The 24890-nt window shown below is 34.8% G+C and overlaps 1 protein-coding gene across 1 annotated transcript; it reads left to right on the top strand.

Moving 5' to 3' along the window:
- The first annotated feature begins 1035 nt into the window (after positions 1–1035).
- LOC144968900 (TLC domain-containing protein 2-like) lies at positions 1036–9489 on the top strand. The gene is made up of 5 exons (XM_078907727.1): positions 1036–1653; positions 2998–3080; positions 4355–4437; positions 5622–5793; positions 7408–9489. The coding sequence occupies exons 1-5, from the start codon at positions 1421–1423 to the stop codon at positions 7647–7649; spliced, it is 813 nt and encodes a 270-aa protein (XP_078763853.1). The 5' UTR covers positions 1036–1420; the 3' UTR covers positions 7650–9489.
- Positions 9490–24890: the final 15401 nt, after the last annotated feature.

Raw genomic sequence — 24890 nt, 5'->3', positions numbered from 1 at the left:
TCTTTGGTTCACAATAAATCATTCATAGTGACTGCCCCCAGGTTGTGGAATTCCCTTTCTTATAATTATAATACGAAGAATAGTGACAGTTTAGAAAGCTTTAAAAAGAAATTGAAAACCGAATTAATTAGAATAGCGTTTTTCGACAATTAATATACTTTATGTCTTAATTTAGAATCGTAATATGTGTGTAAAAAGTTAAAAAGTGTGCGTTTGAGGACGAGGGAAATTTTCCGTATGTGGGTGTACGGGTGTATGTGTGTGAGGGTGTTAGTGTGAATGCTAGTTTATATAGTCTGAGAGAATGTAAAGCGCCACAGAGCACTAGTCAGTTTATTAATTGGCTCGATATAAGTATATATATATATATATATATATATATATATATATATATATATATATATCTATATAAACTATAAAAACAAAAACCATGAAATAACAGTGCTCAATTTTTTGATAAAAGGAGCTATTTATAAAACATTTCAAGTATAATTATGATCTTCTACAATATTGTTTCAAGCGTTTATGATGCGCTCGGATTCTGCACATTTCTGACTTCTCCCTATAGCAAACAATGTCCGGCTATGTGTCTAGTGGTATGACACTCGCTTTCGAATCGGAAGGTCCTGGATTCGAACCTCGCTCGGCGCATAGTTGAGTCCTTGGAAAAGGCTCTTTACTCACATTCTCTCACCTTACTCAGGTGTAAAATGGGTACCTGTGAGTTAACAGTTAACAACGTTGTCTCTGTTCGAAAAAAAAAATGTAACATCGCCAACAGGCGTCATGTCCCGTCCTAATGTTAAGTGTTACTGTTGGCCAGGAGCCCATTGTAAAGCGCTTTGAGCACGTTTAGTGGATATTGCTCTATATAAAAGCTCTTTTTTTTTCAAACTAAAATTACTAAAATCGTTTTTAAAGTGAAAGTAAATCATACCGGAAACACAAATTTTGAAGTAACGCCATTCACTTTTCAAGTAAAAAGGCTTTAGCCTAATGGCCACGCCTTTAAATGCCTCATCGGTGAAAAAAAATAACCCTAAAAATGTAAAATATAATCTGGTACCAAATGGATTCTCACTGTGAAACATTTAAATTACGGGCATTTTCACCCGATGTTACAGGTTTTTGTCTCCGCTTAATGGAAGTTTAAAATTAGAATTCAACACTCAAAAAAAAAATAAAACATTATTGACCCGATGTACTTTGAACTTCGATCGGACTCTTATACAACATCTAAACATTTGTCAGTGGTTGTTGTTGGGAAGGTACAAATCAGTGCATGTTAGTGTTCGTTCCGATGAATGATGTTTGTGTTGACTTTGTGTTATATTGAGATCTAACACTCACAATTTGATATCGATTGATATTCAAATACTTATAGAGGCTGTGATTGTAAGGTTAAGCATTCTTATATGAAATGGAGAGTGTACATCGACAAGAAGGCGAGATATGGAGGACAGATATCAACGAGCCAAATTATGGCTATTATGTCATTGCTGCTTCTTTTTCATTCTTTTATGTCATGTCGAAGGTAGCGTTGATGTGCGCTCCTCCCGCAATCACCAAAACTCCCCGTTCTCTGTGGAAATGGAAAAACATACTCATATCTTTCTCACACTCGGTGATTTGCTCTATCTGGGTTGTGCTATGGTAAGTCTGTCTTTACTTTTCCTAACTTGAATCAGGTATGCACGTTTTTTTTTATGGCCACCTCTTCTATTCGACTATTCGCAGTTGACTGCAAATTAATGATTTCCTCTATTCACAGTGGCAGTATTACTAAGTACTGCGAATAATGATTTCCTCTATTTGCAGTTGTACTGCTACATATACATAGCAAGTTGTAAGTGAAAGTGCACATTGATAACAATGGGGTAGGTACTGACGTGCACTTATTTGCAGGCTACTTATGGGCTCATTATTGAGTATTGTAATGGAAATCTTAAAAAATGACGCAAAATATTGCCCATTACAGCAGTGTTAAACTAGGCCCATTAGTGAGTTCGGATGTTCAGTACACATTGAACGGTACCAATCTTGTTTATAATGATATAAGGATATATTAATGATACTAATATTAAAAAAAAAAAAAAAAAAAAAAAAAAAAAAAAAAAAAAAATATATATATATATATATATATATAATATATATATATATATATATATATATATAATATATATATAATATATATATCCAATAACTATAACAATAAAAATGATGTCTTTATCAATAAAATAATAATAACTAAAAATTGTCCACAATGGGAATTGAACCCAGTACCTTCAAGGTTAGAGTCGGACAGCATAACCACTTCACTACGGAGCCACCATAACATTTAATTAGGTCTTTCTAGAGCATTAGTTTACCTTCAATGGAATTTCTATATTCTGATTTTAAATTTCGACATAGCGATGTCACAATATAATTTTTGCCATGTCCAAATACAGAAACACAGCGTCGCTGATGATTTGCGTGGAATGCACATGGGCAATCGAGGTGTATAAAACGATCCGTTAAGGTACACCGTCAATGGAGGGGCATAAAAACATTACGATAAAAAAAAGTATAAGCAAATTGTAACATAATTTTCATTATAATTGGATCCTTGTTAATTTGTGAAGTGTTAGTCAATGAGAAGGATGGAAAAGTTCAAAAAATAAAATTTATTCATATGTCACAGTCAAGATAGTCCCACAGTTTCAATAAGTAGATGAAGTTTCTAAGGAATCACTCTACTGGCCAGGGAGCCAAGATTTGAACCGTTTTCTTACACTTCAAAGGGATTTCAACGTAACCATTTTTATAGTTGTCACCAGATTTAACAGACTCAAGTTCCCAATCATTGTTAGGCTAATAGAAGGCCTAGATAAAACTCTACTTGGGTTTGATATTGGTTTGTTTACTTGAGTTCAGTGCCCTATCAAAAAGCTATTGGATTTTAATTTTGTGCTCAGTTATTCAGATGCAATTTCCTTATATTTTTTGTCTCAACAGTTTTTATGAGCGTCCAGATATGGCTGAAGACTTGATCACAATTTTCACCACAACATCACATTCTTTGACCTCTTTTTCTGTTGGTAAGTTGTCTGGTTATTTTTGGTTATATTTTTAAAATTTGGTTAAAAATATTATTTTTGATAGTATCATTTGATTAATCTTTGGTTATAAAACCAGAGAGTCTACTTTAAAAAGAAAAGAAAAAAAAATTGATAACAGAAAGCAAAATTCAAATGATGCCATTATTTTAGCTATTAGATAAGCACTTCACATTGTGATAAACATTTTCTCTATGTTATGTCGAGCTGTTTGAAATAAGAAATAAAGATTAGCGACCCATTTCTAATTTGTTCACTAAATATGAATCAGTAAAACGAGTGACTTAAAAAATTATCAATATTTATCTTTTTAATAGTTTGCTTTCGTTCTTTAAAAATTCTTTTTTAAAGGCATGTCATTTTTTCTTTAAATGTATATTCATATATAATTTATTTATCGATTTAAATGTCGAAACTGGCAAATGATTTAGATTTAGAGAATAAGGCTATAGATCTTGACAGAAATAGAATGTCCCCCCCCTGTCCCCTCGCCTACCAATTTTCTTTTTTTGGTAATTTTTGTTCTAAAATTTAAAATTTAAAATATAATAAAACAGTAAGAATGCAAATACAATACTAAATTAAACCCCCCCCCCCCCCCCCCCCCCAAAAAAAAAAAAAAACAAAAAAAACCCCAAAAAACCCCCAGAAAAAGCAATTAAAAAAAAAAAAAAACAGAAGCAAAATGAATAGATACATTGATTAAAATAAATAAAATAATAAAATCCTTCAAAACAGCCATGAGTGACGTCCAAAGAATCAAGGGAGATCACTGATTACCTAGGCAATACTCTTATCAAATTAATTATTTTTAGCTCCATTTACCAATTACGTGTAATTGCCTGCTTCACCCAAATGCCCATATTTTCTGCTTCCCGTTCACCTGGCATTTAGGCGATCACCACTGTATGTACAGTCCACTCCGGATAATCGCAACTCAGTTAATCGCGATATTTCATTTCCCATGAAACAGAATTAATTATGTATAAAAGTCACAGGTGAATTGAAACCAACTTCGGTTAATCGCAACAAATTTTCGACCTCAAAAGTGGCAAATTCAAGAAATCCATCAAAGCTGGTGCCTAGATTCTATTTTTAGCTTCTCTGCTTAATCACACACTCCCCTTAATCGACACATATATACTGTCTCTGTTTCTTTTCATTCCTTCATTATTTCTTACACTAGCAGCAAATGTGCATTGGGATTTAATAGCAAACATGTTTCTGATTATATTGATATTTATGCACCCATTCAGGTTATTTTCTGCACGACCTAATGGATATGCTGGTGAATAACAGGACTCGTCAATCTGTTGAATTGGCTGGGCATCATGTTGTTGTAAGTTGTTTGTTTTTTAGAATTCTGATAGCACTAATTATAATAACACTATTAAGCTCTATAAGCATTTGTTATTTGTTCACTCATATGATATTTATTATTGAACTCTTATCTAAATGATAAATCTGTATGTGATTAAGGTTAGGTTAACAAGATTAGATTTACTGAGAATGATAGTGGCACCCATTTTTTAGGATAGATGAGAGAATCTTGGCTCACGGACAATAAGTTCATGAATGACATTGTTTTTCTTAAATTTAGTGTTAAATCCATACTTAAATGCTTAAAGTTACTTACACTATCATTTTGATTCGCATACGTTTCACACACACACACACACACACACACACACACACACACACACACACTTAGTCTACGGCAATACCCAATGTAAAATTCCCAGAAGTGGATAAATATAGTTCATCTTATCTTATCGAATAAGAAGAACATGTAATTATTGTCTTCTAATGGTCTTGTCATGCTATGTGTACCCTCTGCTTGTTGATTTGACAGGAAAGCATATCATCATTTTGCTGCATGTGGCTCTTTATTTGATTCTTAAGCAATTTTTGAAATGACTGTAGTACTAAAAAGAGGTTGATATTTGTGACCAATCATCTCAAAAACGGTATTATGTTGGAGTTAACTGAATGCTGGAAAACGAATTTATAGTCGAAATGACTAGAATCTCAAGAGATTAGCTTTGTGCAGATCATAAAATGACATTCATTCTTTTTGATTTAATCTTTCTAATGTCTCTGGAAGCTCATATTTTAGACTTTAAATGTAGTTTTCTGCTTCTGCTCACGCTAACATAATACCGTTTTAGACGATTGGTCACATTTTTCAACCTTTTTTTAATACTACAGTCATTTCAAAAATTGCTTAAGAATCAAATAAAGAGTCTTGTTGCCTTTTTTAAACATGGAATGGAGAAAATTAAAAAAAAATATGATGTGTTTTTGAGTGTTATAAGCATAGCAAGTTTATTAAACCTTAAAAGGGTAAATTATTGGTGCTTTGACTTTTAATATGTTTTTTAAAATCCCAATTCTTTTTATTTCCTGATTTATATTTAGACAATAACTTATTTAAAAAAATGTTCATGGACAATATTTTATTCATTCATTTGTCAATGAATTATAAATGATGCGATGACTTCAATCAGCTTTCTCTTCTTTCAGATCGTCATATGTTTCATGGTGGCAGTCTGGTCTAGACACTATGTGGGCTATAGTAGTGTTGCTTTGTTGGTAGAAATCAACAGCATCTTCCTTCATCTTCGACAATTACTTCAGATATATGGCATTAGCAAATTTAACCCCTGGTACAGATTGAATAGTCTTATAAATTTAGGTGAGTGTAATTTATTTATTTATTTATTTAAAGGAAATTCTGCACAAGAGGTATGTCATAGTATCAGGCACTCACTTGAATACAATTTGGATACGTGTGTCCACTATGCATTGTTTACTACAAGGTATTCATTGCTAACTGGTTGCTAAGCAACTATTCCGTTGTTATCTTGGGACAGGCTGTATAGATGACAATGTAAAATATTCCTGTTATGCCAAAACAAGGTTAAGATTTTATGTATTTGATGAAAAAGAATATTAATTCTTGTTTAAATTACCTTCGACCAGTGACGTGAACACCAGTAGTTATGAAGGGGTTTGAGAGGTTTGTTTTAAATGACGTAATGGATAAACTAGATTCATACCAGTTTGCCTATAAAGGAGGTAGAAGTGTAGAGGACGCATGTATTGTATGTGTAAATACTAGTTAAATAACATCCTAAAACACCTTGAAGAAAAAATATCATCTACACAGCTCCTTTTTCCTTGTCAACCACATATTATGAGAAAAAAAACTTTGAGATTTAAATGTGAGCATCGGCATCATAGCTTGGATTTGGGAATTACAGAGTTCATTATGCAAAACTAAATGACATTTTTTCTAGTCTAAAGTAAAGACATTAAACACGGGAGACCCTCAAGGTTGTGTTTTGTCACCAACCCTCTTGTCTTATCTCTTAAAAAGATTCACAAAAATTGTTTGGAGGTCGTATAACTTGTCAAACTATGTAGAAAAATAAATTCAGTTTTCCAGAAAAGAAGAAAGTTTCCTTAATCATTATTCACTTTATCTGGAATCCAGTGTATTATCTTGGCAGTCCAAAATACTTTCTATTGGTTTTAAAGCCAGAATCCATTTTAAGAAACACGCATTTATTCTTTTGATTTCATGGATAGAGATCTAACTCCAGTTTCATAATTTAGACTTAAAATTCAATTTTTAGCCTGTGACTCACCTGGTATGATACAAGCTTGTGCCTAAGTTTCACCTATAAATGATGAAAATGATGATAAAGTGGGAGTTGGAGGATTCCTTCAGTCATTAGGCCCAGGGAGCTGGAGTTTATCCTGGTTTCTACACTGTGAAACGGACAATAGCGTTAGTTTGATACCCTTTGGATAGAATGCTCATCTATCGCAAAATACTTTTCACTAGATTTAGTAGACCCACTCACTATTGGGTGGACAGGAAAAAATCTTGTCTTCACCTGGGATCGATCTCGGTCATTTTGTGTGTGAAGCGAGTGCTCTACCAACTGAAATATTGGAACCTCCAATTGGATTCAATAGTCTGATGTCACGCCACCCGCAACGGCGGCCATCTTTGTTCTAAACAAAGAAACTCATTACTTTTTATTCTTCATACTGGCTAGAACTTTTCATATGCCTTGTGATCAGAATGTTTAAAAGTCAAAACATGATCAAATTTATATTTTTTTTCCCTCTGAATACGCTTTATGCTCACCGGGGAAATATTTCATACGGGCATCCGTCATTGTTCCGATAGTTTAGAGCCAGTGTTACTAGGTTACCATGCGTCATTAGGAAGGAAGTGACGTTACGACTGTTGAATAGTATTATAATAAAGCTAACAACTTTTTTTCATTTCATGCAGGAACTTTCCTAGTTTTTCGCATCGTCCTTCTGACTTGGATGACGAGATGGATTGTCATCAACCGACACATCGTGCCTTTTGTCTTCTACACGCTGGGCAGCTTGGGATTGGCTATCATGGTTGTCATGAACATCACATTGCTGGTGCGATTGATGCACTCGGATTTCATTTCTGTGAAAGACAAGGAAACGTTGGTTCCTAGAGACAAAGACAACAAGGATGTGAACAGCAAGCTGGAGTGACAAGTCAGCCCTTAGATTGGTCTGAGATTTATTGTACATAAACTGTAGAGTCAGTAACAAAGTGTCATAAAATGTGCTTGTCGCATAGTTGAGTCCTTGGAAAAGGCTCTTTACTCACATTCTCTCACTGTACACAGTTGTAAAATGAGTACCTGGCCATTAACAGCGTTGTCTCTGTCTGAAAAAATTGTAATATCGCCTAACAGGCGTCATGTCTCGTTCTACATGTTACTTGTTGCTGTTGGTCAGGGACCCTTTGTAAAGTACTTTGAGCACGTTTAGTGGATATTGCGCTATAAAAATGCTAAAAAAATATAACAATATCAATATTACTATTTAGTTAGAAATTGACTCAAATTCACATCATTTTGGAGATTTAACACCATGTCATTGATAGTGTACAAGCCAAATCCCACCGGTGGATGTTGAAACAATAAATTGTTGTAAACAGCTCACAAATTGCATGTATCATAAAACACAGTCTGTCATTGAAAAATGTGATAAGGACTGATCATCTCATAATTGACAGCCAACAGTAGTATGACGTCAGCTGCATTCTATCAATTTACTTGCTGAAACATGCTTGGTCATTCCTGGCTTATTTACCAAAGATTTGTAATATTAAGCAGTAGACTGGTGGCAAATTGCCTTTTTAAACAGTCCATAGATATATTCTCACTTTTCATATTCCTTCCTGTGAATTGGGACCAATAATTTGCAGTTATACGAACTGAATTGATATGAGATTTCATCAAGTTTATTGCCTGTCTGAAACCTCCCCCCCCCCCCCCCCCCCCCCCCCCCACACACACACACACACAAAATAATACAAAGTTAAACGGACAAGAAAATATTTCAAAACATTGTCATTTCCATTTTTCCAAATCAAAGTTTTTGATATTTATCTACGGGTTTATTTACATTTAAAAAAAAAAAGACATTTTATTGCCATTCCTTCCCTTTGGGCAACTTTTTTTTTTTTTTTGGTGGTGCAACATTGTTTTCACATTATTTCCTGTATTCAGACAATTGTTTTGCAAATTTTTACACCGTAACTGTAATTTAAGTACCACTGATTTCATATCAATATGTATACAAAACAATTCACTTCCCAGCAGATTGTTGGCCCGTATTATTTATTATAACAATTATTATATATGAAAGAAATCATTTTGATGTGATACTTAGCCTGTCGTCTGCATTTTTTGCGGCGCAAATATCAGGGCGATCTGCAAATTTTGGCAAATTTCCCAAAATTGGCAAATCGTGGCAAATTTTGGGAAAATTGGCAAATCGCGTGGCAAATTTTGGGAAAAAAAAAGAAGCGAAAACAAAATAACGAAAAAAAAAGTGCGAAACTTGAGAAATGTTGCAGCTTTGCCTGGGCCCAAACCAAGGGAAACTACTCTCTACGGATAATGATCCTTTAAAATCTTTGTAACAACTTTGTAATAAATGTAGCCTCCTTAAATGTAATAAATTGTCTTTGATATATATATTTTTTCTGTATCGCATGTTAATTTTCACTGAAACGCTCGGCAAATTTTGGTCTTTTTGGCAAATTTCTTGGCAAATTTTAGGTCCCAATTTGGCAAAAAATGCAGATGACAGACTTGCGACATCAGAACTACCGTGAAACCCCAGTTCAAATAAAGCATCAGATTGTTGAATGTTGTGTTTTAGTGATGAATCCATAATACATTGATCTTTTAAATTGATTTGCAGCCAGCACATTTCTTAACTAATATTTTGCTAAATTCCGTTAACTTTTTAAATGCAGCAAAAACGATTTTATCAACATATTATTATCTTGTAAGGTTTTATAATATCCCCTACCCTGTAAATGTTAAAGATGATTTCATCACATTTGTTTCTCATTTCTAAATGTTCACTTTATTGAAATAAATAATAATGTGAAGTTGAATGTAAGCTTCAATTTAATTACAAAAACAGATCATCATGGCATCATCTCATTCATCTGTGGTGTTTCAATCATCCTGTTTTGTTGATAAAGGGGAAACCCGAAACGTTCATTTGATCTGTTTTTGTAATTAAATTGAAGCTTACATTCAACTTCACGTTATTATTTATTTCTTCGAGCTTCGAGCAGCAACATTTACACTACTCACTTTATTGACAAAGCCAAACAATTCTTAACGTAAAAGTGGCACAGTGGAAATATCCGCGTGAGATGAGAATGTTGTATTATTCGTTCCCGTATATTGGAATGCAGCCATATTGGAACAGGAGTCGTGAAGGAGTGCATTTTGTGCCAAGTTTGACTTACTTGCTCTTTTCAAAGATCCCCAAAACTACTTAATCTGTTTAATCTATATATTTCAGTAATCAATGGCCTTATTTGATTCAATCGTACGCTGACAATACCATTTTTTTCATTTTGTGAGAAACGTTTTACTTCAAGCAATAATCGATTCAAATGGTTTTCTCCCTTCCCGAAATGGTCAAATCTGAGAGTTCAAGAAGTCTCAAGCTTTAGAATTTTGGGCAAGTTTGCTGGTGGTGGTGTTTGTGTGTATGTATGTGTGTTTGTGTGTATGTATGTGTGTTTGTGTGTATGTATGTGTGTTTGTGTGTATTTATGTGTGTTTGTGTTTATTTATGTGTGTGGAAAGGGGGGGGGGGGGGTAATTTGAATCATTTGATATTTGAAGTAAAAGATATTTAGCTAAAATAAATTACAAATTAAGTGTTGTTTTAGTGTTGTGAGTTTATCTACTGATAAGAGAAACTGTCTCTTGTCGTACACTACAGGCTATCAGAAATTGATATTTAAGATATAATATTTATGATCCTTAAATGTTTGATATGAATATTATACTGATACTTTATTGAAATCGACCTTTCTGACTGTTACCTCATGCTTTAAACTGCCAAAGCCACTTTGATATAATATGACTTTTCATGTTTGCATAATAAATGTCAATTTGTCTGCAGTGGATTGCTTTAAAATATCAAAATCTTTTGTTTTCAATTTAAATTGTCTTGGAAGGTGATATGTTGCTTATTTATTATGTTCATCATTTTTGATTCTAAATAATCAAGAATGACAAAAAGTCTTTAATTTTATTTTTGCCAGAAAATGTTAACGTCTGATATCCATGATGAAGACAAACCATGCCTGCCAACCCTTCCACTTTGACGGAATCATTCCTATTTCACTTTTCTTTCCTTTCTTTCCACCATTGTCTTTAACATTCTGATTTAAAAAAAATAATGATAAGGATAAGAAAAAATAGAATACGTGAAGAAAAATTTGAAAAAAATTATTTAACGATTGCCAAAAAAGAAATGGGTCTGAAAATGAATTGCACTCCCTTACCTTTATGCCTTCCCCTTTCTACATTTAGTTACCTGACACTGTTATCATTTTGCCAACTGTGCCAGAATACTTTCTTGATGTGTTTGGTGTCAAAGTTGATGGCAGTTTTGATAGGGAATTCAGAGCTGCCAACCTACCGCAAAAATTGCGGAATTGTACGCATTTTCAGCGATTGTACGCTTGTACGCATTTCCCCCAAGATTGTACCCATTTTCAAGGTATGGATTTTTTGTTATGCTGTTATTCATATTATTACTAGCATATTGAGAAACCTTGGTGACCAAGTGGATATTCATATATTTTTTGACCAATTATGATCTTCATGCTGGGAGGTAGAATTCTGAAAGGATTGGATTATAGTCTTGGGAACATCATTGTTGCTGCAATTGAGCTTGTGTGGTGTGACTTTATGAAAGTATACCTTCCTCTTACTTTCACAATGGTTAGTTTCCGTCAATTTCAGGATTGTACCCATTTTTATGAAATCTCCCCCATTTTGAGGTCCCATTGTACACATTCTAATCAGATGGGGTTGGCAGCTCTGGGAATTAATTATCTATTGGTGACAAAGATAGTTTTGGTCTCAAATTCCTATTTTCTGATATTCTGATTTCAGGTTTGGAATGTGGAGGGTTAGCAGGGCTGGATCAAAATTCAAATTTTCAAAAAGTCTTAAATCTGTAAATCTTCCGACCTCTTTGATTTTTCCAGGTTAAATTTTTTTTAAAAATGTGTTTGTTATTGTGCATCCTTATTGCTGTTGATTCCATTGATGTCTGTTCAGATAACCTCGCAATGTATTTAACAAAAATAGACCACAGAATCGTCAGTCCTCCCCACGATGATGATGGGTATCATTGTCATTGTATTCGATTTCCCAGATTCTATATTTCCACATGCCAAGTCATTTCCTCAAATGTGTGCTGATGTTTTAAGTGATGCTTAAAGAAAATGAAGTATTTTATTTCTCAAAATGTAAACTTTGAAACTTTGTACAGACCAGGTGATTGGTTTGTTGTTTTAATTACGAGTAATGTGGATCATTATTTCTCCAGGGAAATGATTATCAGCATAATATAATATCTAAGAGCATTTCTTTTTTCAAATCCTCTGGCCAAAAGTACTCCTTATTTAAACTGTATCCACTTCTGTCAATCCTAAACTACAAATTATCACGGGTTGATTATAAATGATAGAGCAGTCCTATTGAACTACATATTATGTACTGTGGGCTGTCTCAGTTTGAAATACACTTTTTAATAATAATCATGATATATTCCTAGATGGGAATTACCCCATATTTTGAGGTTTAAATGTATCTCTTAAATTATATTCAGAAAAATTCATAAGTATGTGAGTCGATCAGACCATTTAAGAATTGTTTCTAATTTCCCCAAAGTGCATTATTTTGCATTAAATAATAATAAAATATATATATTTATATATATTAAGAGGAAAGTGTCTTAAGATCCTCTCAGAAAATCTTTCACCTCTTTATGTTAAAACTGTGATGTTATATTCCCGTTTGACGTGTCTTTAAACTCTTTGAAATGGTTAAATAACCTTTGGATTGTTAGTAAAAATATGTCATTATTTATTTTTTCTGAGACATGTTATTCTGCTAGTCTCACTTTTCCCAACATAGATGTTATCGGACTGGGCAAGTTCCTGACTTTGATATTCCGTTGATTTTTTATCCAGTTGATATTGGAAATGTTGAAAATGATGTCCATTTTCTTCTGATATTACACGTACAACATTTTAATTTTAACTTTGTGTAATTGTTAGTTCTCCTATGTCAAAATTCAAAGGCCAAAATTTGTTTGTTTTGGATTGTCTTTTTTTCTTTTCATTTTCTTTTTCCTTTTTATTTGGAACCAAAATGACTGTCTTATCTCCCTTTATTTAATATTTGGCTCATTGCACCAACCTTTCATCCTCCACTTGTTAAATCGTTTCTGAAAAAACAAAAACGAACCAAAACTAACATCTATTTGGCTGGGGTGGAATGTAACGGTGTTGACTGTGTTGACGGTGGCTAAAAAGGTAAAATGCTAGCACAATGATAATGATGTTTGTGTGTCAAGTTTCCTGATCTGAATGTTGATCCATGGATTGAGAAACCTGCACCAATGACCTCCCATAGCGGGCAAGGGGGTACATACTGTGTCTTCTATCCCCTTATATCTGTTTTCCAATATGCTTTCTGTCTTTGTCTTGGAATGAGATTACTTGTTCTTTTTCTGGCACTGGTAGGAGTCCTGGCTGGGAGGGAAACAGTCAAATGCATAGTTATTGTTTTGGGAGATGATAGTTTTTCCCTTGTAAATCATCTCTCTGTTATGTATTATTATATTTGTTATTTTTAATGTATAATGCAAGCATTTGAGTGTATTCCTCTTTGTTGGATTTTGTGCTTGTGTCCCGATGAGACTTATAGGTGATCTCAACTAAGTACATTGGTGGTATGCTCTTGGAATTTACATCTGATCCCTATCTGTTCCCAGTTCCCCTTTGTCTTACTTTCTCTTGGGTGCTTTAATTGTAATTCTAGAAGTTTTTACTATCCCATTTTCTTCCTTTTTACTGGCGCTGATATATCTTAAACGTGTTGCAAGCGCCGTAAAACCCTTAAAAACAAAAACAAACAATCATCTTTGTTAGGGATTAGCATTACTCAATTTTTACCTGGTCCTGGATCCTTAGCTGAGAGGGTTTGGTTGCTTTTTGTGAGAAATGATAGTTTTTTTTCTCCTGTAAACCAATTCTCTGTTATGTACTCTTTTTGTTTTTAGTTCTGAATTTATGCTTTGCAAGCACTTTAAGTGAACCCTTCATAGCGGGGTCCTTTTTCATTGTGCCTTTGAAGCCAAAATAGGTACATTGATAGATCGCTCATGGAATCATCTGGTCCCATGAACCAATCCCCTTTGTCGTACTTTTCCTTAGTGCTTTAACTTCAGATCTAGAACATTTCCATCATCATCATCTTTCTTTTTTACTGGTGCTGAAATGACGTCAAAGTGTCGCAAGCACCGTAAACCCCCCCCCCCCCCCCCCCCTTCCTCCTAAAAAAAAAAAAAAAAGTAAATAAGGATAGGGAGATCATTTGAAGCTATGGAAATATGGACATTCCAAAATCATATCAAGATGATATTATATGTATATGTACATCTCAAAGAATTTTCTCATGGTGTTTTTAAATTGAGGTATTTTTGATATTAAACAACAATATATATATATATATATATATATATATATATATATATATATATATATATATATATATATATATATATATATATATATATATATATATATATATATATATATATATCTGGGTGGGGATCCTGACCTCCCATAGCGGGCAGGGAGGTACATACTGTGTCTTCTATACCCTTATATCTGTTTTCCAACATGCTTTCTGCCTTTGTCTTGGAATGAGATTACTTGGTTTTTTCCTGGCCCTGGTCGGAGTCCTGGCTGGGAGGGAAGCAGTCAAATGCATAGTTATTGTTTTGGGAGATGATAATTTTTTCCTTGTAAATCATCTCTCTGTTATGTATTATTATTTTTATTTTGAATGTATAATGTAAGCATTTGAGTGTGTTCCTCTTTGTTGGATTTTGTGCTTGTGTCTGGATGACTTGTAGGTGATTTCAAACTAAGTACATTGGTGGTATGCTCTTGGAATCTACATCTGATCCCTATTTGTTCCCACTTCCCCTTTGTCTTACTTTTTCTTGGGTGCTTTAATTGTAATTCTAGAACTTTTTACTATCCCATTTTCTTCCTTTTTACTGGCGCTGATATAACCTAAATGTGTTGCAAGTGCCGTAAAACCCTTAAAAACAAAAAAAACAAAACATATATATATATATATATATACTCGTATATACGTGTGTATGTGTATATTACGAGTATTATATTTGTAGCATGTTTTACCCTTCCTATCTGTCCTTGTTCTGTAAATCACATTCCGTTAGAATGCTATACTATAATGTTTTCTCAATCTGATCAAAGCTTTACGTTGCCTTATTGTTATTTGAAGCTATGCTTGCATAGAGTATATTATTTATGTATAAGGAATGAGATTAGCGGAAGAGTAGCGTCCCTTGATTGGACGTCACCCATAGTCTGTGACGTCACCGGCGGAAAAGTTATTAGAGAGAGACTGGGTGGGGATCCTGACCTCCCATAGTGGGCAGGGAGGTACATGCTGTGTCTTCTATCCCCCCATACCCGTTTTCCAATTGTTTCCTGTCGTTGTCTTGGAATGAGATTACTTGTTTTTTTTTTTCCTGGCCCTGGTCGGAATCCTGGCTGGGAGGGAAACAGTCAAATGCCTAGATATTGTTTTGGGAGGTGATATTTTTTTCCTTGTAAACCATCTCTCTGTTATGCGTTGTATTATGTTTAGTTTGCATATTATATTATATAATTTGTAAACATTTGAGTGTATTCCTCTTAGTTCGGACCTGTGCTTGTGTCTGGATGAGACTTTTAGGTGATCTCAAACTAAGTACTTTGACGGTGTGCTCTTGGAATCTACATCTGATCCCTATTTGTTCCCAGTTCCCCTTTGTCTTACTTTCTCTTGGGTGCTTTAATTGTAATTCTAGAACTTTTTACTATCCCATTTTCTTCCTTTTTACTGGCGCTGATATGACCTTAATGTGTTGCAAGTGCCGTAAAACCTTTAAAAACAAAAGTACAATATTAGAGAGAGAACGTCATGTTGGTTGTGTCGCTTCCGCGAGGACGAGAGACGCATGCGCACAACCAACATGACGTTCTCTCTCTAATAACTTTTCCGCCGGTGACGTCACAGACTATGGGTGGCGTCCAATCAAGGGACGCTACTCTTCCGCTAATCTCATTCCCTATATATATAAATATATTAATTGTAGAGTAGATTCAGGTCAAACCGGACACGGGTCAAACCGGACGCTACCCGACTCGATGCCTAATTTCCTTTTGTTTTGTTTTTTCCCCGGCGCATTTTTCTAGTAACTAAGCACACGTCTCTTGTGATGTTTTTCCTGCCGTTTCAACGAGTGCAATCAAGGAGAAGTCAAAGAATCGTGTTTTCATCGAGATATTTCTCACAAAACCTAAGTATCCCGTTCTTTGTTATGGGTTGCAAGGTGTGCAAGGAAGTTGCTATTTAAGCTATTTATACGTTTTTATTAAGGAGTTTCGGCTCAACCACTGCACTACATGCTATTTTAGGATCGTTTGATTGTGGCTAGATCGTCTGACGATGTCCGGTTTTCATTTTAGCTCCAGAGGGGGGTGTCCGGTTTGACCAAAGAAAATTTAAACGATTCAGGTGAAACCGGACGGGTTGATTAAGTTGTTTATTATTATTCTAGACGTCTATAATATTATTTGTTGCAATGCTTTCCTTGTATTTCTGTTGACCGGCCTATGTTTATCATGATTATTATTATTATTATTAGAAAATTAGGGAGGCCTTCCGAAAGCGTCTACACCTACATCCCCAGTATTATAATGTTTTGGGAGGGGGGAGACTTTAAAAATAAAACTTTTCCTCCTCCCAAACCCCCTACTAGAACATTATAAAAAAATACTGGGGATGTAGGAGCTTTCGGAAGGCCTCCTTAAAATTATATTATGTTCACCATTGTAAAGGAAAATTTACATTATTAGACTAGCCAGTCTATGAAAATGAAGTTCAAATATCTAAATAAAGTTAATTTTTTCACATTGTTACAGGCACCAAGATGCCGCGATCAAAGTACACTGACAAGAGTGTGGATGCTGCACTTGATGCCATCCGCACCAAAAATCTTTCATTCGCCAGGCCGCTGCGACCTACTCTGTCCCGAAATCAACCCTGATGGACAAGATAGCCGGAAAATACCTCGTCCATAGGGTATCTCATACAGTGTTGGCCACAGAGGAGGAGAAGAAACTTGTCAAATGGATGGTGGCCTGTGCCAGGGCAGGTGAAGGGAAGGACAGGGAGCAGCTGTGCCTGGAGGTGCAAAGAATAATGATTTTTATGATGGTTGCCCTTCCACCTTGGCCAGTCATGACTCGATATTCCCAGCTACCAGTCAACAAAACCCCGACCTTGTTTCTCCGTCTTCAACATCTGGCAAGTGTGGGTGTCGGGATCGGGACAACGTGGCGTTCTACACATGCCAGTTAATCGACCACATACTTGCCTATGGCTGGTCGCCTGTTGATATGTTCAATGTGCGACGACGCCAGTTCAGGAATGTTCCAGCGACAGCCTCTGAACCAGACTACGCGAAGTATTTGGAACTCTGGAACAGAGTTGTCCCACAGCCCACATTTGACAACCTCCCACTCCCCGTTTCGTCTAGCCGAAAGTCCACAAGAGCGCCTTGTGTACAGCCCCCCTCCTATGTGTCACATGCATCCTTCAAGGAGTATCACGAGAACAAAGATAAAGCGGAGGCGGCAAAGAAAATGGAACAGGCAGAGAAGAAGGCAAAGGCGTTGAAGAACAGGGAGGAAAAGGCGAAGAAAAGTTTGAGGAGAAGGAAAAAAAGCGCTTGGAGAAAGAACAGAAGAAAGCTAAAAAGTTGGAAGAGAAGAGGAAGGAGGCAGAAAATAAAGGGAAGGGGAAGGGGAAGGGCAAGAAGAGGAGAGTGGAAGAAAGAGTGGAGTCTAGTGCAGAGGATGATGATACGATGGTTGTGTATGTTGACAGGTCGGACGTTGAGATGGATATGGATGAGTTATGTGGTGTGAATGACAACGATGAACGTTTATGTGATTTTTGTGGAAGTGATAGGAACCTGGATGGATTTGGTGCAAGTGTGGGAGGTGGTACCACAGAGGATGTACTGGCAGAGAGAGAGAGAAGATACTGGGGATGAGTGAGGAGGAGATCAGTGTTTTCACGTTTGTTTGTACATTGTGCAAGTGACATGTTGCGTTATGATTATGTACCCTATTAATTGTTTTGAATAAATTATTTTTGTCTTTCTCTGTTGAAAATGAACATAAACGTGTTTATTTATCTATCTAGACGTCTAGTTCTAGTCTAGCTATTTATGAAAATATATGGCAGTCGTTTTGGGGAAGGAAACATTCTGCCAATTTATGGAAAGAGTCCTTCAAAGTCCTTGGAATGCTTGAATCGAACCCTAAATTGACCAATGACCCGGCAGATATTTTACCAACTGAGCCTATGGATCTGCTGTAACTGTTTATGAATTGAAAACTATTAAAAAAAACAAAAGGAAACAGTGTTTTTCAACATCCGTGAAGGGTGTCCGGTTTGCCCAAGTTGGGTGTCCGGTTGGACCTTAACGTTCAATAAGTGGCCGGTAGTACCAAAATGTCACGAATAACATTTTGCGTCGAGAACATGGAAAAGACTGATAAATTCCTACTGATAGGGGATTACGTATCTGTGTCTGATGGTCGGCGAGTTTTATGGTGGGAGCTCCCTGACTTGACGTATTGGTGGAATGCTCCGAGATTTATGTCGGTCATTATTTTACTTTTTGTTTGGTTTTGAGTGCTTGTAAATCAATCTTCCTTTTTCTCTCTCACATGAAATATATCACATGAAGTGTTGCAGGGTCTCTTTAACACCTTACAAAAAATAATTTCACTTATTTTACTTTTTATTTTGTATTAGCCTGTTTTATATAGTGGCCGCGATAATCTGCATATTTAGGGGTATGGTATTTTTTGTGTGTGGATATTTCAGGAGTTCACTCAATAATATTGTTAAATGTCTTAAGGAATGGGTGTTACCTATTATATGAAATTTATATCAACATCAGTATTGAATTTAAGTCTGAAAGAGTAAGCAGTGTTCTGAAATGTCTTCTTTTAAAAGTCACACCTATGTTTTAAAATAGAATAAGAAATGAACCGCATCAGTATTAGTATTAGTACCTTAAACTTCTGACACTCTCTCCAACGACAACATATCTATCAGCACATCTCCCATAGTGGGCAGGGAGGTACTTGCTGCGTCTTCTATTCCCCTTATCTGTTTTCCAACTTGCTTTCTGTCTTTGTCTTAGAATGAGATTACTTGGTTTTGTCCTGGTCCTGGCCAGATGCCCTGGCTGAGAGGGAAACAGTCGAATGTATAGTTAGTTTTGGGAGATTTTTTCCTTGTAAATCATCTCTCTGTTATGCAATGTATTATGTTTTGTTTACATATTATTTATGATTGGTAAACATTTGAGTGTATTCCTCTTAGTTGGGACCTGTGCTTGTCTGAATGAGACTTTTAGGTGATCTCAAACAAAATACTTTGATAGTGTGCTTTTGGAATCTACATCTGTTTCCAATTTGAACCAATTCCCTTTTGTCTTCCCTTTTCTTGGGTGCTTTAATTGTAATTCTATAACTCTTTACTATCCCATTTTCTTCCTTTTTACTGGCGCTGATATTACCTAAATGTGTTGCAAGCGCCGTAAAACCCTTAAAAACAAACAAAACAGTATCCGCTTTTCTTCTCAAACTTATGACATCCCCCCTCCCTTGTTCATATTAAATACACATTTTTTACTCATAGAAATATTGGATTTTGTAAATTTTAAGTAGATTGTTCAGATTGCTTGTTATGTACACCTGGTTGTCAATTATACACAGGTATTAAACTGGCATTTTGTTTGTTATGTACACCTGGTTGTCAATTATACACAGGTATTAAACTGGCATTTTGTTTTCCCTCATTCAAATCAAATCAGGTTCACTATTCACAAGTGTCATTCCTTATTCCTGCGCATCATCTTTTTGTGTATGGATGAACGTTATGCTTATCTCCTTTCATTATTAGGACTGATATGGTATTTACTGTATACAAGATTTAAACCGATAGATTACCCACCGATGTTTATTTTGTTTACATTAAAGGCTACGAATAGGTTATTGCTGACTTAAATACATGCAGGAATGTCGTCACTTTACAAAGAGAATGAGCAAATTACTACAGTCAGATGCTTTACGTCACATCTTCCACATGAGTGAGGATCCTGACCTCCCATAGTGGGCAGGGAGGTACATGCTGTGTCTTCTATCCCCCCCATACCCGTTTTCCAATAGTTTCCTGTCATTGTGAGATTACTTAGTTTTGTCCTGATCCTTGGCTTGGAGGGAAACAGTCGAATGTACAGTTATAGTTTTGGGAGATTATATTTTTTTCCTTGTAAATCATCTCTCTGTTATGCATTGTATTATGTTTAGTTTACACATTATATTATATTGGTAAACATTTGAGTGTATCCCTCTTAGTTGGGACCTGTGCGTGTGTCTGGATGAGACTTTTAGGCGATCTTAAATTAAGTACTTTGACGGTGTGATCTTGGAATCTATATCTGTTCCCTATTTGAACCAATTCCCCTTTGTCTCACCTCTTCTTTTGTGATTTAATTGTAATTCTAGAACTTTTAACTAACCCATATTCCTCCTTTGTACTGGCGCTGATATGACCTTAATGTGTTGCAAGCGCCGTAAAACCGTTAAAGACAAAAACAAAACACACATTCCACCTGCCCCATAATCTGAGCGGGGTCCCTAAATCTTTCTCAGTATGTCAGGGTCACATCTCTGTCGTCCGTGGTCAGGGGGAAGGGAGAAGGGGTGGCGGGGGTGTTATATATTATTTCTACTATTCCCTGTACTATATTTTTGTCTCCTTCAGTGTGGCTTGGTGGCCATGCTCTAATTAGATTTTCTTTCAAGTCTTTAAGCATTGCAAGCTCAATAAACCTCCATAACAAAAAAAAAAAAAAAAAAAAAAAGAATAAAATGAAAACTACGGACAATGTCGGTCTGTTGCCTCCCTCTCCTGTCAATGAAATAAAGCCAATTGCAGGTTGTATCTTTTCTGGTAAAGATATTTTTTCCCCTTCATAAACGATCTCCATGAATGAGTATTTCCCTGGAACACTTTGGTGACGTCTGGACGAGACTTTGGGTGGCCCTGGCATGTCACGTGATCTATCGACATCTAAATCTATCCGGCCTTTGTGTTCTTGGCTATTTTCCTTTGTTTTTTTTGCGCTGAAATGATCTTTATATTTCTAAGCACCACTCTATCAAGAAACGGATGTGCAGACTATACTAATGAATTATTAACACTCAATAATATCTATCGACAAAGGCCGTGATTGATTCTCTGCCTTTTCCTGATGTTTTTTGGATGGTGAAAATACATTATTAGAAAATTAGTCTTAAATCCCTTTGTTGACTGTAAAAAAATGTTCATTTTCTCCGTATTATATTTTGAGTACTTTATTTTTATATTTTTATATAAGCCTTTTATTTTCAGATTTTTGATTTATTTGTCTGCACTTAATGACTTATGATTATTAAGACATTTTATTTTATAATTGAACACTAATTTAACAACTTTGGAATTGTAACTTCACTCACTGGACATTGAATTGAAAAGAGAAATGAAAATGATTCCCGTCCCTCGTCCATTTCCTTTATGTACATATTTATTTTTGATATTACCAAATAACAATAAACAATAATTTAGCCTTTGTAGATATGGCGGTGAAGTAAACTCATAACTATATCTTTAAGTCCTTATATTTTATTATAACGATTGGTACATTTTTTAAAGGATTTCTACCATAGACATATAACGTGGTTTTCAGCGCAAAACTTGAAGCAATTTCAAAATACCATTGGTTAATAGTCATCATCATGATATTATTAATAATTATTCGTTTTTATTATTATATGAAGTTTTTATACTGATAGTATGCTTTTGGCTAAGAAGTTCACAACATTGCCATCCGGAAGTAAAATTGGCCAACACACAAACCTGTGTGTAACCTTGAAGGTTTATAGTCTGGTTAATACAGTTAAGTGAGAATTACTCATAAACGCGGATGGCAAAAATAATATAAAGACATGAGTGACGTCATCTTCGAACTATCTATAATATAATGGATTTTGGGATGCTAACTTCATTTCGACAAATTCCCTTCACATGTGATATAGGCCGATTAGAGCGATAGGTTATACATCCAGAAAAACAGAAAACGTTGGGATTTCGCTGATTAAAGATTTTGTTTTAAGAAAGATAAAACAAAACAACCCCATTAAAAAAAAAACTCAGGAAAATTTCCCCTCTGTGTTGACCCTTGTTCAAAGCCATATAATACAGAAGCAAAGAAGTCTATATATATATATATATATATATATATATATATATATATATATATATATATATATATATATATATATATATATATATATATATATATTTGTTTTGTTTTGTTTGTTTTAAAAAAAAATTATATTAAAAATTTTTTATTTTTAAATTTTTAAAATTTTTTAACATTTATTTTCCCCCCTTTCTTTAAAAAAATGCTTTGTCCACATTTCGCAGTGTTTTGGTTGAGGGAAAATTTGAAGCATGAATATTTATTTGAAACTAGACGTCTATGATTCATTCCTCTGTTTCATGTTTTCCTTCGTGACGTATCATTAGATACAATAAGTAAGGATTCGAATGAGGCGTTTATTTATAAAGTGAAATCATAATGTGTACTCTAATTGGTGATATCCGTGTTTACGTAATAAATCGAATGTGCTTTGAGGTGTTTTCCATCAATCAAGGTTGTTAAATGTTATACATGATAATTAACAGATCCTCCATGCTGTTTCAGATATTTGTATATTATCTCTGATAAAAATAATAAATATATTCCCTTGCAATGTACTATTTTTGTGAATTATTTTAAAAATTGTTCCTGGGTGGGGTTCCTGACCTCCCATAGTGGGCAGGGAGGTACTTACTGTGTCTTCTATTCCCCTATATCTGTTTTCCAATAGGCTTTCTGGCTTTGTCTTGGGATGAGATTATTTGGTTTTGTCCTGGCCCTGACCGGATACCCTTGATGAGAGGGAAACAGTCAAATGTATAGTTAGTTTTGGGAGATGATATTTTTTTTCCTTGTAAATCATCTGTCTGTTATGTAATGTATTATGTTTTGTTTACATATTATAGACGGTTTGTAAACATTTGAGTGTATTCCTCATGATGGGAACCTGTGCTTGTGACTGGATAGGACTTTTATGTGATCTCAAACTAAGTACTTCGATAGTGTGCGCTTGGAATCTACAACTGTTCCCTATTTGACCCAATTCTCCTTTGTCTTACTTTGTCTTGGGTGCTTTAATTGTAATTCTAGAACTTATTACTATCCCATTTTCTACCTTTTTATTGGCGCTGATAATAATAATAATAATACATGACATTTATAACGCGCATTTTCATCACTGGGTGATGCTCAATGCGCGAAACAATAATACAGTGACATTATTATACAAATGAAACATTATACAAACTACATCAACATAATATTATCATTATACAACAATGTAATAACTAAACATAAAGTCATTAATACAAGATATGTTATAATACATCCACATGCTATGTCAAATACGGAAATAATATAAAATAATGATATAATAACATAAACTAAATTAACATTCATATTGGGGTCAAATTACAAAGATGCATTAATCAAGATGTGTTTTAACAAAGAGATGGTGTTTTAACTTTGATTTAAATATTGATAAGGACTGCGCTTCTCTTATTCTTTTAGGAAGAGAGTTCCAGATGGAAGGTCCGACGTGACTGAACGATCTGCCGCCGTAAAATTTATATTTATATTTATTTGTAACAATTAATTTTGTAGAATCTAGTCGTAGACTCCTCGTTGGCTTATACGTTTCTAAAAATTCAGTAATATACAATGGTGCTTGATCATTAGGCACTTATAGCACAATACTGCTAGTTTAAATTCGATTCTCACTTTAACTGGTAACCAATGCAGCTCATACAAAAGTGGCAACGAGTAGGATGTTATCTTCTTTCTTAAAATCAATTTAGCAGCCGCATTCTGGATACTTTGAAGGCGTGATATTTTATCGTTGCTTACATTCGAGATTAACGAATTACAGTAATCTATTTTAGATAGTATGAAAGATGTTATTAGTTTGCATGTTACTTCTCTTGTTAGGAAAGGTCTAACTGAAGCAATTCTTTTTAATCCTATTGTCAAACTTCTACATAAAGAATCAAACTGTGCCTGCATAGTCATATGTTGATCTAGCATTACCCCGAGGTTTTTCACACACGTTGAGAGGTTAATTGTGCACCCATTTATATTTAGAGTAAACTTCAGAAAATCATCTTTCAAAACACTTTTTCTACCACACACCATCACCTCTGTCTTTTCATTATTCAGCTTTAACTTGTTAATTTCCACCCAGCATTTAACATCTCTAATACAGTCTTCAACACGGATAATCAATGATGGGATATTACTAGGGATATCCCTGACATAGATCTAGTGTCATCAGCATAGAAATGATACATTAATTTATTTTTAACAAAAATATCCGAAAGAGGTTGAGTATAAAGAGTAAAAATAACAGGACCAAGGACAGACCCCTGCGGAACGCCGTAATTTAGAGGAAATGTTTCTGATACTGCGCCATCGATCAGAACCGACTGATCTTGATGTTAGGTATGATTTAAACCAACTAAGCGCAGTGTCTCTTATTCCCAAAGTAATTTCTAATCGTTTAATAAGTATCTCGTGATCAATGGTGTCAAATGCAGCCGAAAGGTCCAACATAGTCAATAAACAGACATGATTTTTGTCAATACTATTAAGAATATCAGTGCATACTTTTAAAAGGGCAGTTTCAGTGCTATGATGTGATTTATAGGCAGATTGGAAATTTTCACTTAAATTATTTAGATGGATATGATACAAAAGTCTTTTTAACACAATGCGTTCAAGCACTTTGGATAGCTATGGAAGGTTGGAGACAGGTCTGTAATTTTTCAGTTCGTTTACATTTAGATCGGACTTCTTTAATAGTGGTTTAACAATGGCACG

Source organism: Berghia stephanieae, chromosome 3, assembly GCF_034508935.2.
Source record: "Berghia stephanieae isolate SIO BIC M18660-M18661 chromosome 3, UCSD_Bste_1.3, whole genome shotgun sequence".
Taxonomy (NCBI): Eukaryota; Metazoa; Mollusca; class Gastropoda; order Nudibranchia; family Aeolidiidae; genus Berghia; species Berghia stephanieae.
This window is presented reverse-complemented; position numbering and strand designations above follow the sequence as displayed.